At 40.7% G+C, this 14,926-nt stretch overlaps 1 protein-coding gene across 14 annotated transcripts in view; it reads left to right on the forward strand.

Annotated features, from left to right (window-relative positions):
• The first annotated feature begins 248 nt into the window (after positions 1 to 248).
• The window catches only part of ZWILCH (zwilch kinetochore protein), a 38,139-nt gene continuing 23,461 nt past the window's right edge, over positions 249 to 14,926 (forward strand). For 5 of the 14 annotated variants that reach the window (XM_038580775.1, XM_038580773.1, XM_038580781.1 and 2 more), the window contains exons 1-5: positions 256 to 411; positions 3,283 to 3,334; positions 5,723 to 5,818; positions 10,745 to 10,863; positions 14,436 to 14,632. In XM_038580775.1, coding sequence (XP_038436703.1) covers positions 359 to 411; positions 3,283 to 3,334; positions 5,723 to 5,818; positions 10,745 to 10,863; positions 14,436 to 14,632 — 517 coding nt within the window. In that variant the 5' untranslated portion in view covers positions 256 to 358. Of the gene's footprint in view, positions 412 to 462; positions 681 to 3,282; positions 3,335 to 5,722; positions 5,819 to 10,744; positions 10,864 to 12,913; positions 13,044 to 14,435; positions 14,633 to 14,926 lie in introns of those variants that run through there. The other 9 variants (XM_038580778.1, XM_038580776.1, XM_038580777.1 and 6 more) reach the window with 6 other exon arrangements.

Raw genomic sequence — 14,926 nt, forward strand, 5'->3', positions numbered from 1 at the left:
ACTTTCAAAGCCAACAACAGCGCTTAGAAACAGGGGACTCCTTTTCGCGGAATAATCCATAAGGAGGCGTGGAAACTCTCGCGAGACTAAGTGTCCCCCCCCCCCCCCCCTTCCCGCTTTCCGTCTCCTCTGCCCCTTCAACCCCTGCAATTTATTTTAACTTTTTCTTGCGGGAATGGAAAGCTGCCGGGACAGGAAAAAAAAAAAAGTGTGCTCTACAATAAAATATTAACTTTGTGGGGCGAGGGGGGGGGGGGCGGGAAACGTAGTCCCGGCGAGGGGGTCACGACCCCGGACGTCAGCGTCCGGCGCGCAGTTCGGTTTGGCGGCTCAGGATTTGCAGTGCGAGCCGGCTGCGATGTGGCCGCGGGTGAACCGAGCTGCTGAGGAGTTTTACTGTCGTCTCCTGCAGTGAGTTGTAGCGGGAGCTGTGGCCTGGGGTGCGAGGGCGGTGCTTTGCCCCGGGCGTAGGTCTCGGTGCTGCCCTGTGGATCGGCGTCCCGTCGGGCCCCGGGGGCGGCTCTCCTGGGGCCTGCGGTCGGGGAACGGCCGGGCGTCGGCTCCAGGGTGCGCTTGGCTCCGTGGGAGGAAGCGACTGCACGTTGTCGATCGCGCTGCAGGGTGACGAGTTTCTCGGGAGGCGCTTTATGGCGGTCATGCGTGGACCTCAGCCTCTCAGGGTATGGAGAACTAGACGTCGGCGTCCCTCATCTGTTTAAAGCCTTTCCGGTGTGAGACGTGATGATGTCCGTTCAGGACAGTTACTCGTGCTGCAGGTGTAGTAAGAGTGTGTTGGTGTCGTTGAGGATTTTATTGATTTACTCACGAGAGACACAGAGAGAGAGGGGCAGAGGGAGAAGCAGGCTCCCCGCTGAATTCGATCTCAGGACCTCGGGATCAAGCCCTTGGGCTGAAGGCAGATGCTCAACCTCTGAGCCCACCCGGACATCCGGGTTTTCTTTTTTTCTTTTTTCTTTTTTTAAGTACTTTTATTTCGCTGTGCTCTGAGATTTGATTCTTAAAGTGCTCATACAAAAGGGGATTCCATCTAGTTCTGCATCCAACTTTAAAATCTAATCCAGTAGCTGTCAAAAAAAAAAAAAAAAATCTAATCCAGGGACGCCTGGGTGGGTGGCTCAGCGGTTGAGCGTCTGACTTTGGCTGAAGGGGGTGATCCCTGAGTCCCAGGATCGAGTCCCACGTCGGGCTCCCTGCGTGGAGCCTGCTTCTCCCTCTGCCTGTGTCTCCACCTCTCTCTCTCTGTGTCTCTCATGAATAAGTAAATAAAATCTTAAAAAAAAAAAAAAAATCTAATCCAGCAGTTCTCAAATTTGAGCTTGCATCATCAATCACCTGGAGGGTTGTCAAAACAGATTTCTTGGCCCCACCTCCAGGGTTTCTGATTTAGTGAATAAGTCTTCGCTGGGGTGGAGGGGTGTCAAAGAATTCCAGCTATATCCAGGTGAAACCTGCTGGTGGCCTGACACGCGCTTTGAGAACCACTGATGTAATGAAACCGTTTATTTTCTAAATGCCATAATTTTTCATTATTTACTGCTTTTTTCCTGTCTACGAAGGTAGTAATGCTTGCCAAGTTTTTGAACATTAAAAACAGACACTAGGTTGTTATTTTTTTTAATAATGTTTTGGATGGCTTTCAATATGACACCCTGTAGATCTGTCTCATTGTTTTTTTTTTTTTTTGAAGATTTTATTTATTTATTCATGAGAGACACACACACACACACACACACACACACACACACACAGAGAGGCAGAGACACAGGCAGGAAGAAGCAGGCTCCATGCAGGAGCTTGATATGGAACTCAATCCAGGGACCCTCCAGATCACGCCCTGGGCCAGAGGCAGGTGCTCAACCGCTGAGCCACCCACAGATCCCTGCCTCATTGTTTTAAACTGATGTGTAATATTTCATTCTATACCTGTCCAATGTTTTTTTTAACGAGTTGCCCAGTGATACAGTTTTATTTAGACACTTTATAGTTCCCAGTTGTTTCAAGGAGGTTAGTCTTTTTCTCTACTTGTAAGCTACAAGTCTCCTTTGCTTGTCTTGAGTTCTTCACAATGCCTGTGCATCCAGTTGCTTACTGGAAATTTCTGCAAGACCTCAAATTCAATATCTGCAAAACCAAATTCATCTTTTCCCAGCAACCTGACACTCTACTCCTGAATTTCCTGGCACACCTGGTGTGCGTGTTTTCCCTGTATCTCTACTGCTTTTGTTCACTTATTCACAGTTAATTTCCTGGTCTCCAATAAATAAAATCTTTAAAAAAAAAAAAAAGAATAAATCCATATTATCCAAAATAGCAAAAGTGAATCATTCACAGACCTAGTTCTCCTCCTTTTATTTCAGTAAGTCAGAGTAGATCAAATAGTAAATGGTTACCCTGAAACAATTCCATTGGGCTTCTTTTAGGCTTCTAAAGATTTTGTCTCTTTCAGAGTGTAGATCAAACTGATGTACATTTGATATGTTTAATGGTTTTTAGTTTACGTGTTTTGGGATGACTGTTTTAGAACTTCCTTGAATGAAATTATTAGTAAATGATAATCCGAGAATTTTGTGCTTACATTTTTACGTTTTTAGTGACAGTTCATAAAAATAGAGGGAGGGTGGATGTTTGAATTTAGCCATAGAAATCTGGGTCTAGTCAGGTGGCTCAGTGGTTTAGTGCCGCCTTCAGCCCAGGTCGTGATCCTGGAGATCCAGGATCGAGTCCCACGTCAGGCTCCCTGCATGGAGCCTGCTTCTCCCTCTGCCTGTGTTGTGTCTCTGCGTGTCTCTCTCTCTCTCTGTGTCTCTCATGAATAAATAAATAAAGTCTTAAAAAAAATTTTGGGGCTAGGAATCTTAAATAACTTTTCTGTGGTTACCCACTGATTCAGTAGGCAGATCAGAATCCAGTGATTTTTGCTTCCCATAGATTATGTGGTAAATTGCATTTTAATCGTAGCTGATGGTGTGTTTTAGAAGATAAGAGAGTAGAGATGGGTAACCTGATTTCCTGTTGGCCTCTGTAAAGCTGTTGTGCCCAGTTGTGGGCAGCAGTCTATTAATTTCTACCTCATCTCTTTTTTTCTCATATTCTTTTTCTACCTTTTTTTTCCCTCTTCCCAACCATGCCTTATGGCTGCCATGAGTACTTTTGCACTTTGCTTTTCTCACTGGTGTCCTGCAGAGATAGAGATGACTAACTTCTGACTTTAAATATCAGAATATTGTAGCTCTGTTTTTCACATTTAGTTCTGCATTTCAGGGAATTTGATGAAGAAAAGAAAGGAATCCATAATGATCCATTTATCTATGAGGTATGAACAATTTATTTTGTTTTTAGACACAACTCAGTAATCCTAACATTCTGCTTTTTTAAACGTTGGGTTCATTGAAGTTAGAGTAAATCCTACCCTTTTAGAGTACAGTTCTTTGAGTTTTTACAAATGCGTTCGGTCATATAGCTACCCTGTAATCAAGATGTCGAACATTTCTGTCACTTCCAAAGGTCTCATGTCCCTTTATAATCAGTCTTTTGTCCCTGGCCTTGTCCAGAATGTCATATAAATAAAATCACACAGTATGTAGTCTTTTAAATCTGACTTCTATCAAGGAATACAATGCATTTGAGATTCGTCTGCATTTTGTGTGTGTCAGTAGTTCGTTCCTTTTTATAGTTGAATCGTATCTCATTGTATGTGTGTGTGTGACAGTTATCCACTAACCAGCTGATGGACACTTGGGTGGTTTCCAGTTTTGGATAGTTATGAGTAAAACTGCTATAAATATTCATGGATTTATTAAGCAGCTAATATATGCCAAGTGTTCCATAGATAAAGTCCCTATAAGGTTTAATCTATAAAAAATTAGTGAACTAAAATTAATTATATGCTAAAAGACAAACTGGAGAGAACGTTATATAAAATAAAAGTTAAAATAATACATAATTAGTTCATAATACATGAAAAGTTCTTAAAAATCCATAAGAAAAGTGACAGCTGTAATAGAAGAATAAACAAAGGAACAAGTAAGCCCAGAAAGAAAGTAGAATTATTTCTTACAGTTTGAATTTTCACTAACCTGACTCAGGAATTAAGCATATCTAGGTAAATGTATTAATTCCTCCCCATTGGAATGTTTGCTTGATACTATATTAGTTTACTAGGGCTGCTGTAACTACAAACTGGTTTGCTTAAAACATCAAAAATTTATTCTGTTGCAGTTCTGGAGACTAGGACTCTGAAATGAGGGTGTCAAGAGGGCTGCTCTCCTACTGAAAACTCTAGGAAAGGATCTTTCATTGGTTCTCCTAGTTTCTGGTGGTTTTCCAACTATTCTTGGGGTTTCTTGACTTGTAGATACATCACTCTAATTTCTGCCACTGTCAATACATAGAATCCCTTTGTGTCTATGTCTCTAAATCTTTCCCTCCTTATGTCAGTCATTGGATTTAAAGCCCTCCAATCCAAGTCAATCCTCAACTTGATTACATTTGCCAAGACCCTTTTTCTAAAGATCACATTCAGAGGAACTAGGGGTTAGAACTTCATTGTATCTTTTGGAGGGATATATTCAATCCACAACAGACTTGAAACTCAAGAACCTAGTAGATGAGAATGACAGCATCCTTTGCCCCCTGAACTTGGTATCTAAATACTTCAGGATCCAAACTGAGAAACGAAACGGGTTCAAGTAATGAGAGTTATTTGTCAATAATAAGCCTATGAAAGACTGAAGTCACCTTCATTAGTAATCAAATAAATGAAAAAAAAAAAAAAAACAGTAACAAGCATGACACTTTTTGCTGTGAGATGGTAAAAATAAACTGAAAATACTCTGCGTTGCCTAAGTGAAGGCAATGCATATATGTGGGGGTGGCATATTCACAAGGCAATTTGACATTATCAGCATGATTGTAGGTATTCATCTTAAGGTAACTCAAGGACATCTATTATTAGTTGTTTATAATAGCAAATAACTTAAAATTATCCAAATGTTGAACAAAATGGGATTAGTTATATGATGGCAGAGCCAAAGAACACCTAATGGATGGAAAGAAGTGTGTGATACAGATGTGGTATTTTTCTTAAGCAAAATCCTATCTAGATATCTAAATACTGAATACATTTCTACTTAAGTAGATTTATTTACGTGTCTGGTAAAAGATCTGATAAAATATATGCTAACCAGGCTAATAATAGTAGTGATTATCTTGACTAGTAGAATTATATGTGAATTTTTAAAAAATGACTTAGCTATCTATTTTCAGACTTTTCTATAATAAACATGTTTGCAATTGGAATGAAAAAATGTACAGTTCCTAGAAATGCCTAAAAGTTCTAACTTGCATAGTACAATCAGGAGAAAAGATAATTTATAAAGTGCTAATTATATAGTACATTAGAGTAAATACAGTATGAGTCAAGAAAGAGGATGTGCATGTGATTCTAATCAAGAGAAAGGCATGGTGGAGTGCACTTTAGGTAACCCTTGAAGCATGTGTAGAGGTGAATAGAGCTAGGTTTGTCTAAACATGAAAAAACAACATGGCAAAGAATAAATGAAATCTCATCTTTAGAGCATTATGTCTTGTTCAAATTCTCTTTTTCCATCACTTGCGTAAAACTAGTCTTTATGTGTTTAAATATTTGTACCTATGTATGTGTGTATATATAACATTGCCTGACGTTCTCTATTTTTAATAGGCTGATGTTCAAGTGCAGTTGATCAGCAAAGGCCAACCTAACCCTTTGAAAAATATCTTAGATGAAAATGACGTTGTATTCATCGTGGAGAAATTGGTAGGTAGTGCTTGAGCTTTGCTCTCGTTTAATATTTTTGTTGTTGTTTTAAGATTTTATTTTTAATCTCTACCCTCAATGTGGGGCTCGAACTTATAACCCTAAGTTCAAGAGTTGTATGGTCCACCAACTGAGCCAGCTAAGCACCCTTGTGTTTAATTCCAGGTAGCCAAATTCAGTTTATTGGGAATGATCTCAAATGTGCACATTTATTTTTATCAGCATATTAGTGAAAGTGGATTCTAAGTCTTTTAGAAATACAGTAATGTCCAATAGAAATATAATGAAAACTATAGGTAATTTAAAATTTTATAGTAACCATTATATAAAAAGGGAAATTATACAGTAAAATTGACTTTTTTTTTCTTTTGTTGTCCACTTCTTTGAATTTTAGCACATGTATAGATTCTGGTAATCACCACATGGTCAGGGCACCAAACAGGTCCATCACCTCAAACAACTCCCTCATGCTATCTCCCTTTAAAATCTCTTCTCCCTGGTAACTGCTGATCTCTTCTCCCTTCGTGTAGTGAGAATGCTGTGAATGGCATTGTACAGTCTAACCTTTTGAGTCTGGCTTCTTTCACTCCATATAATGCCTTTGAGATTCATCCAAGTTGTATGTGTATCAGTGGTTCATTTCTTGTAATTGCTGAGTAGATTCTGTGGTATGGATGTACCATAGTTTATTTATCTAGTCACCCTTTCAGTGACATTTGGGTTCTTTCCATCTCCAGTGATCATGAATAGAGTTGCTGTGATCATTTTTGTACAGATTTTTGCATGAGCATGTTTTTTCGTTATGGTAAATACTGAGGAGTAGGATTGTCTGAAATTAGGTTTAATAATGCTTATTATTTAGTCTGATGTATGTGATAATACCATTTCAATGTGTAGTTAACATAAAAATCATTAATGAGATATTTCAAGGTTTTTTTTTTTTTCATACTGCATCTTCAAAATCTAGTGTGTATTTTACAGTTTCATCTCCATTTGATCTGGCCCAGTTTCCAGTACTCAATAGCTGCATGTGGCCAGTGGCTATTGTATTGAACAGCACAGCAAAAGTAGCTATGATTCATGAAGTTCTACTCTAGTTTTTGTTAAAAGTAACAGAAAACTTCTTTTTTTTTTTTTCTTATTTTTTGAAGATTTTATCTGTTTATTCACGAGAGAGGCAGAGACATAGGCAGAGAGAGAAGCAGGCTCCATGCAGGGAGCCCGATGCGGGACTCGATCCCGGGACTCCAGGATCATGCCCTGGGCCAAAGGCAGGCACTTAACTACTGAGCCACCCAGGCATCCCATAACAGAAAACTTATCTTTTGCATCACTTTATAATTCCAGCCTGAAACCTTTATGTGTATGTGTGTGTTTTTAAATATTTATTTATTTGAGAGGAAGAGAGTACAGAGGGAGAGGGAGAAGCAGGCTCCCCGCTGAGCAGGGAGCCTGATGCGGGACTCAATCCCAGGACCTTGGGATCATGACCCGAGCCGAAGGCAGACACTCAACTGACCAAGCCACTCAGGCACCTCTCTTTGTGTTTTAATTATGGTGTTTTGGCATAGAAATTACAGTGATTTTTATTTATTCATGGGAGACACAGAGAGAGGCAGAGACATAGGCAGAGGGAGAAGCAGGCTCCTCACAGGGATCCTGATGTGGGACTTGATCCCTAAACTGAGCCAAAGGCAGATGTGCAACCACTGAGCCACCTAGAGGTCGTGGAGGTACTTTTAGAAGGAACTCTTCTGTTTGCTTGAAGACCTTCATGCTGTCTGGTGGATGAACAAGGAGCTTTTCATTTTAATGCATTAAAAAGCTACTTTGTCTTTTATGTTAACTAGAGTGTTATTACGGCTTATCTCTAGTGGACAGATGCTTAGGGAATAATTATAGGTGAATTACGTGGTTGAATTTAGACTTTTGTTATGGGGAGAAGGGAAAATGTATGTAGAGCAAAAGCTGAAAAGATTGAGATGTTCAGATGAAGATGAGTCACATTGGAAAAGATAAGGATAAGCCAAGGGGGAATGTGGTAATGTGGATTAGGTTTCTGGTGAGGATGCAGCTTGCAATTGTGAGAAGGTCTCTGGTACTCACTGGGGCCCTGGCATTTTTGAACAAGGAGCAGAGGGGGCTATATTTGGAAAGCTAGGTCTAGAAGGAAATGAGATCTGTGATCTGGCAAAAGAAATTCAAAGTTGAGACTTTCTGATCCTGGACGCCACCCAGTAAGCATCATTAAAGTCTCCCCTCCCACCGCTGTCATGTCTAAGTCAGTCTCCCAAAGAGCCTGAGCAGCTGCAGAAGCTCTTCATTGGAGGTTTGAGCTTTGAAACAACTGATGAAAGTCTGAGGAGCCATTTTGAGCAATTGGGGAACCCTTACAGGCTGTGTGGTAATGAGAGATCCAAACACCAAGCGCTCCAGAGGCTTTGGGTTTGTCACGTATGCCACTGTGGAGGAGGTGGATGCAGCCATGAATGCAAGGCCACACAAGGTGGATGGAAGAGTTGTGGAACCAAAGAGGGCTGTCTCAAGAGAAGATTCTCAAACACTTGATGCCCACTTAACTGTGAAAAAGATTTTTGTAGGTGGCATTAAAGAAGACACTGAAGATCATCTAAGATTATTTTGAAAGTATGGGAAAATTGAAGTGATTGAGATCATGACTGACCGAGGCAGTGGCAAAAAGAGAGGTTTTACTTTTGTGACATTTGATGACCATGACTCTGTAGACAAGGTTGCAAGATTATCATTCAAAAATACCATACTGTGAATGGCCACAACTGTGAAGTAAGGAAAGCCCTATTGAAGCAAGAGATGGCTAGTGCTTCGTCCAGCCAGAGTCTGAAGTGGTTCTGGAAACTTTGGTGGTGGTTGTGGAGGGAACTCAGTGGTCGAGGTGGCTTCAGTGGCAGTCGAGGTGGTGGTGGATATGGTGGCAGTGGGGATGGCTATAGTGGATTTGGTAATGATGGAAGCAACTTTGGAGGGTGGCGGAAGCTATAACGATTTTGGCACTTACAACAATCAATCTTCAAATTTTGGACCTATAAAAGGAGGAAATTTTGGAGGCAAAAGCTCTGGCCCCTGTGGTGGTGGAGGCCAGTACCTCGCCAAACTACAAAACCAAGGTGGCTATGGTGGTTCCAGCAGCAGCAGCAGCTGTGGCAGTGGCAGAAGGTTTTAATTACCTCTAGGAAACAAAGATTAGCAGGAGGAGAGCCAGAGAAGTGACAGGGAAGCTACAGGTTACAACAGATTTGTGAACTCAGCCAAGCACACTGGTGGCAGGGCCTAGGTGCTACAAAGAAGACATGTTTTAGATAATACTCATGTGTATGGGCAAAAAACTTGAGGACTGTATTTGTGACTAATTGTATAACAGGTTATTTTAGTTTCTGTTCTGTGGAGAGTGTAAAGCATTCCAACAAAGGGTTTTAATGTAATGGTGTGTTTTTTTTTTTTTTGTTTTTTGTTTTTTGTTTTTTTGCACCCATGCTGTTAATTGCTAAATGTAATAGTCTGATCATGATGCTGAATAAATGTGTCTTTAAAAAAAAAACAACAACAAATTCAAAGTTGAGGAAATATCTGGGTCTGATACCTATTAAACAAGCAGAGTATTTATTGCCCAAAGAGCTTGATGAATATGATCCTGAGTTTTGAAGTCAGACTGCTTAGATTCAAATGTGGTTGCCAGTCACTGGCTGTAATTCTAGGTGAGTTATTTAGCCGTTTGCTACCTCAATTTTCCCATCTATAAAACAGAGTTAATGAGACACTTGGGTGGCTCAGTCGATAAAGGGTTTGACTCTTGGTTTTGGCTTGGATCATGATCTTGAGGTCATTAGATGGAGCCCAGTTCGGCTCCATGCGCAGCATGAATCTGCTTGAGATTCTCTCTCTCCCTCTGCCCCTCCCCCAAATGAATAAATATATCTTTTTAAAAAGAGTTAATGATAGTATCTATTTCCAGGTTTGTTTGTTTTTTATTTTTTTTTTTTATTTTTTATTTTTTTTTTTTTGTTTGTTTTTTAATACTTTATTTGTTTATTCATGACAGACTCAGAGAGAGAGGCAGAGACATAGGCAGAGGGAGAAGCAGGCTCCATGCAGGGAGCCTGATGTGGGACTTGATCCCAGGTCTCCCGGAGTACAGCCCGGGCTCAAGGCGGCGCTAAACCGCTGGGCCACCCGGGCTGCCCTATTTCAAGGTTTTTATAAAAAGTAACAGAACATTAAGGACGGCATGTGATGTAATGAGCAAGGGGTGTTATATAAGACTGATGAATCACTGAGCTCTACCTCTGAAACCAATAATACATTTTATGTTAATTAATTGAATTTAAATAAAATTAAAAAAAAGAAAAGTAATAGAAAACTTAGAACAGTAGCTGTTACGTAGTAATACTTAGGAAATGTTTACTCTTGGGGTTATTATTATTGGCAGGGCTAAACTGTGTAACTACTTAAACATGTAGATATTAAAAACACAGATTTCAGAACCCTGTGACAACTGAGAGCTGCTAGTCCTAAGAGGAGTAGGTTTAAGGAGTAAGGGAGGTGGCCCTTTGAGTTTTGGGAGTGAAAATCAGGAGTGTCCCATGGGTTTCTTGGTGTTTTGTCTTTGGTTCATCATTTTATACATGTTGGAGCACTTCCTTTTCTAATGGCATCAGATACTTCCTTTATCAGTAGCAACTTAGATCCGTATCTTTTAATAGGACAGTGGAAATGCTTCTGATGGCAGGATTTGTTGGTACCAAACTGGTTTGTAGCTGTGATTCTTGACATAACCTACATATTTGTGCATAAGGATTTGGAAGCCAGGATTTGTTATGGCCTAGCAGAGTGAAAAATTGACTTGTGAGTATTCTTTTTACCTGACTATATAATTAAAAATTATTTTTTAAGCCTTTAGAGAAGGAAGAAACAAGTCATGTCGAAGAACCACAATGTGAAGAAACTGCTATTTCTGATCTCTCTACTGGGGAGAATGTTGGACCACTTGCTTTACCAGTGGGGAGAGCAAGGTAAATTTTTCTTTGGGTCGGGATAGGAGTAGGGCTGGAGGCTAAATGGAAGCTCCATTTAAATAAAAATGTTTTTACAGGGCACCTGGGTGGCTCTGGTTGAGCATCTGCCTTTGGCTCAGGTTGTGATCCTGGGGTCCTAGGATTGAGTCTTGCATTGGGCTCCCCACAGGGGGCCTGCTTCTCCCTCTGCCTCTGCCTCTCTCTGTGTGTCTCTCATAGGTAAACAAATAAAATCTTAAAATTAAAAAAAAAAAAAAAAGTTTTTGCAAATGTTTCCCAGTTTTACAAACACTGGGGGAAAAAAAGATGTGTTCAGTCCAGGTCCTTTCTTCCCTTCTTCCCCCTCTCCTTAGCCATGTATACCCAATTTTTCCAGGGGTAGGTGTCCCAAGCATGACTAGGAAGACTGCTGTGGTCTCTTCCTCCATTCCCCATACTGTGTGTTCTTACTTCTTAATTGTTCTCTTTGTATTCTGTTCCCTTCCAGTCTTTCATCCTCACTGCTGCCAGAGATCTTTATAAATCACTGAAAGCCTGATTGTATTGCTTCCTTGCTTAAAATCCTTGGGTGGTTCTTGTTGCCTCATGATAAAATCCAAATTTCTCATGAGTAACACATAGGACCCTTACATCGTGCAGTCCAGAGGTCCTCCAGCAGGGTTGCCATACCCAGTGGGCATCTGGAAATGTGCAGGGGTACTTTTTGGTGGTTACAGTGACTGAGAAGCAGTTAGCCTGGGCAGTGGATATAAACGTCCTGTGGTGCACCAGGCTCTCCTGCACACAGAGGAATTACTCTGCTCAAATGCTAGTAGTGCCCCTGTTAGAAACCCTGCTGCCCTGTCTGCCTGGCTGGCTTCACTTCCCGCCTCCCTACCGTGTAGCTACGTGCACTTCTTCCTCTGCCTGACTCACCTCCAGAACCAGTGCTTTTGCTGACAAGGAGTTCTGGAGGATAAAGTTCCTCTAAACAATAACATTAGACAGTAAGGACTGTAATAATAATATTCACAGACTGACTACATGGTGGTTTTTGTTGGTTTTGCTAGGTAGAAACTTTTAACATTTATGTGGTTAATCAGTCTTTTATGACTTCTCGATTTTAAGTCCTGTTGGCCTTTTTTCTTTTCTCCCCCACAACTTAAACATTATTTATTGGTGGTGTTTTCTCCAGCTAGTGTTTGTTTGGATTTGTCCATATGCTTATCATTGCCTTGCTTTGCATTTCAGACCTTCCTTTTGGGATTATTGTATTTCCTTTCTGAAGTACAATCCCATTAGAAATCCCTTTGTTGAACATCTGTTGATCATAAATTTTTATCTCTTTGAAAAATTTCAAGCTACATTTTTGGGTAACTTTTAATTTTGATACACTTGCAAATTTATAGAAAAGCTGAAAAATAGCACAGGAACTTCTGTATACCCTTAACCCAGATTCAGCAGTTATTTACATTTTGCCTCATCTGCTTTGTCCTTCTCTCTCACTCCTCCTCCTAGCCCTCTCCCACTCTGCCACCTGTGTAACGTACTCCTATCACCCACACACCCTTTTTTTTTTTTTAAATATTTTATTTATTTATTTTTTCATGAGAAACAGAGAGGCAGAGACACAGGCAAGAGGGAGAAGCAGGCTCCATGTGTAGGGAGCCCGACGTGGGATTCGATCCCGGGTCTCCAGGATCATGCCCTGGGCCAAAGGCTATGCTAAACCGCTGAGCCACCAGGGCTGCCCCACACACTTTGTTGTAATGAAACATTGAGAGAATGTTGGAGATACTGTGGTCCTTTATCCTCTAAATACTTCACTATGTATTTTCTGAGAGCAAGTATATTCTCTTATGTAACCATACAACAGTGATCAAAATCTGGAAATTTAACAGTTCCAGTACTATTATCTCATTTACAGACTATTCAGTTTTCCTTAAATATTCCAATAATTAATGACTTGAAGCATCTTTTCATGTGCTTATTGACTCCTTTTTTTTGCCCCAGCTTTATTATGGTATAATCAACATATCCTATCTAGTTCTTTTGCTTCATCTTGCAGCCTACTTTTGCTTCTATTGAACCTCTTCACCCACACTGTTGGACTCCCTGCTTGTAGTAACTACATTCTCATCACTTAATTGGTGCACACATCTTCGTCTGCATAATGTGCCCTTCTACTTCTTCACTGGGTGAAATATTTATGTATTTTGCTACTTAATTTCCAGAGTTTTGTTTCTGGGATACTAGGGTATTGGAATTTATAATAGAAACATATTTGGTTTTTGTCCACTGTTCCTGGCACAGAGTTCCTAAAACCCTTAGAATTTCCTAAGTGAAGAGAAAGGAAGGTATCTTCTCAGATGTTAATGAGGTGGCTTTTGGGGGGCACCAGCTCAGTCAGCTGAACAGCCAGCTCTTATTTTTAGGTCAGGTCCTAATCTCGGGTTCTGGGATCCAGCCCCATGGCAGGCTCTACGTCAGCGTGGAGTCTGCTTGAGGAGTCTTTCTGCCTCTCTCCCTCCCTCCCTACCCCTGCTCATGTGTGTACTTTCTCACTAAAATAAATAAATCTTAAAAAAAAAAAAATGAGGTGGCTTTGGGAAAGCCTCTAGGTAACCAAATGGACTTGGAGGCTAAGGGGGGTTGCCAGAGTACCAAGCCTGTGATTAGAAGGTTAGAACATTTAGCCCCACCTCTACCTCGAGGGAGGAGAGAAGGGCTGGAGGGTGAGTTTAGTCCCCAGTGGCTGGTGATTAATCATTTCATGCCTATGTGACTAAGATTTCATAAAATCCAAAACAAGAGTGTTTGGAGAGCCTCTGGGTTGGTGAACAGGTGGAGATTTGGGGAGAGTGGCTCACTAAGAGAGGGCATGGGTACTCCACACCCTTTCCCCATACCTTGCCCTATGCATCTCTTCCATTTCGCTCTTCCTGAGTTATATCCTTTTGTAATAAATCAGTAATCTAGTACGTAAAGTGTTTTTCTGAGTTCTGTGAATTGTTCTAGTAAATTAATCAAACCTAAGGAGGAGGTTGTTGGAACCTCAGATCTATAGCTGGTCAGTCAGAAGTACAGGTGACAACCTGGACTTAGATTTGGCATTAGGGACACCTGGGTGGCTCAGTGGTTGAGCATCTGCCTTCGGCTCAAGGCGTGACTCTGCAGTCTCAGGATTGAGTCCTGCATCGGGCTCCTGCATGGAGCCTGCTTCTCCTTCTGCCTATGTCTCTGTCTCTCTCTCTGTGTCTCTCATGAATAAATAAATAAAATAAAAAAAAGATAAAGGTGGGTGATGGGGAGGGGGTTTGTAGGACTTCCTTAACCTATGGAATCTGATGCTGTCTCTGGGTATATAGTGTCAGAATGGAGTTGAATTGTAGATACCCAACTGGTGTCAGAAAATTACTTGGTATGAGGAAAAACCCCACACATTAGAGTTGGGTGCAGAATCTTTGTTGGTGACCAGAAGTAGGATCAGTGTTAGAATATTAGATACCTTTCATGGTATCTTTGGAAAAGAAAACTTGATTGATGGATGGTTTCTACTTACAATTTTTTCTTCTACTCTTGTTTTCAAGGCAGTTAATTGGACTTTACACCATGGCTCACAATCCTAATATGACCCACTTGAAGATTCATCATCCAGTTACTGCCCTTCCTCCCTTGTGGGTAAGGTGTGACAGTTCAGATCCTGAAGGGACCTGTTGGCTGGGAGCTGAACTTGTCACCACAAACAGCATTGCAGGAATTGTTTTATATACAGTCAGTTGTAAAGGTGAGAGCTCACTTCTCACTCCTCTTACTTTTATGGGGGTATGGCTGTTTATTTGTATTGTTACTATGTTATGGTTTTCACTGAAAACTGATATTGTTAAGAGGGAAGTGCACACAGTGGAACTTGTTAGCCACCAGGAATCTATTCGGATATGTAACTTGTGGCATATAGGAGATATTCCAGGTGCAGATCTCCAGAAATCTGAACAGGAGTTTATAGCTTTGTTAGTTTTATTTGGGGTTCATTTGGTTTATATGTGTGTATTTTTGGAAATTTTCATTGGAGGATAAAAAA

The sequence above is a fragment of the Canis lupus genome, chromosome 30 (genome assembly GCF_011100685.1).
Source record: "Canis lupus familiaris isolate Mischka breed German Shepherd chromosome 30, alternate assembly UU_Cfam_GSD_1.0, whole genome shotgun sequence".
NCBI lineage: Eukaryota > Metazoa > Chordata > Mammalia > Carnivora > Canidae > Canis > Canis lupus.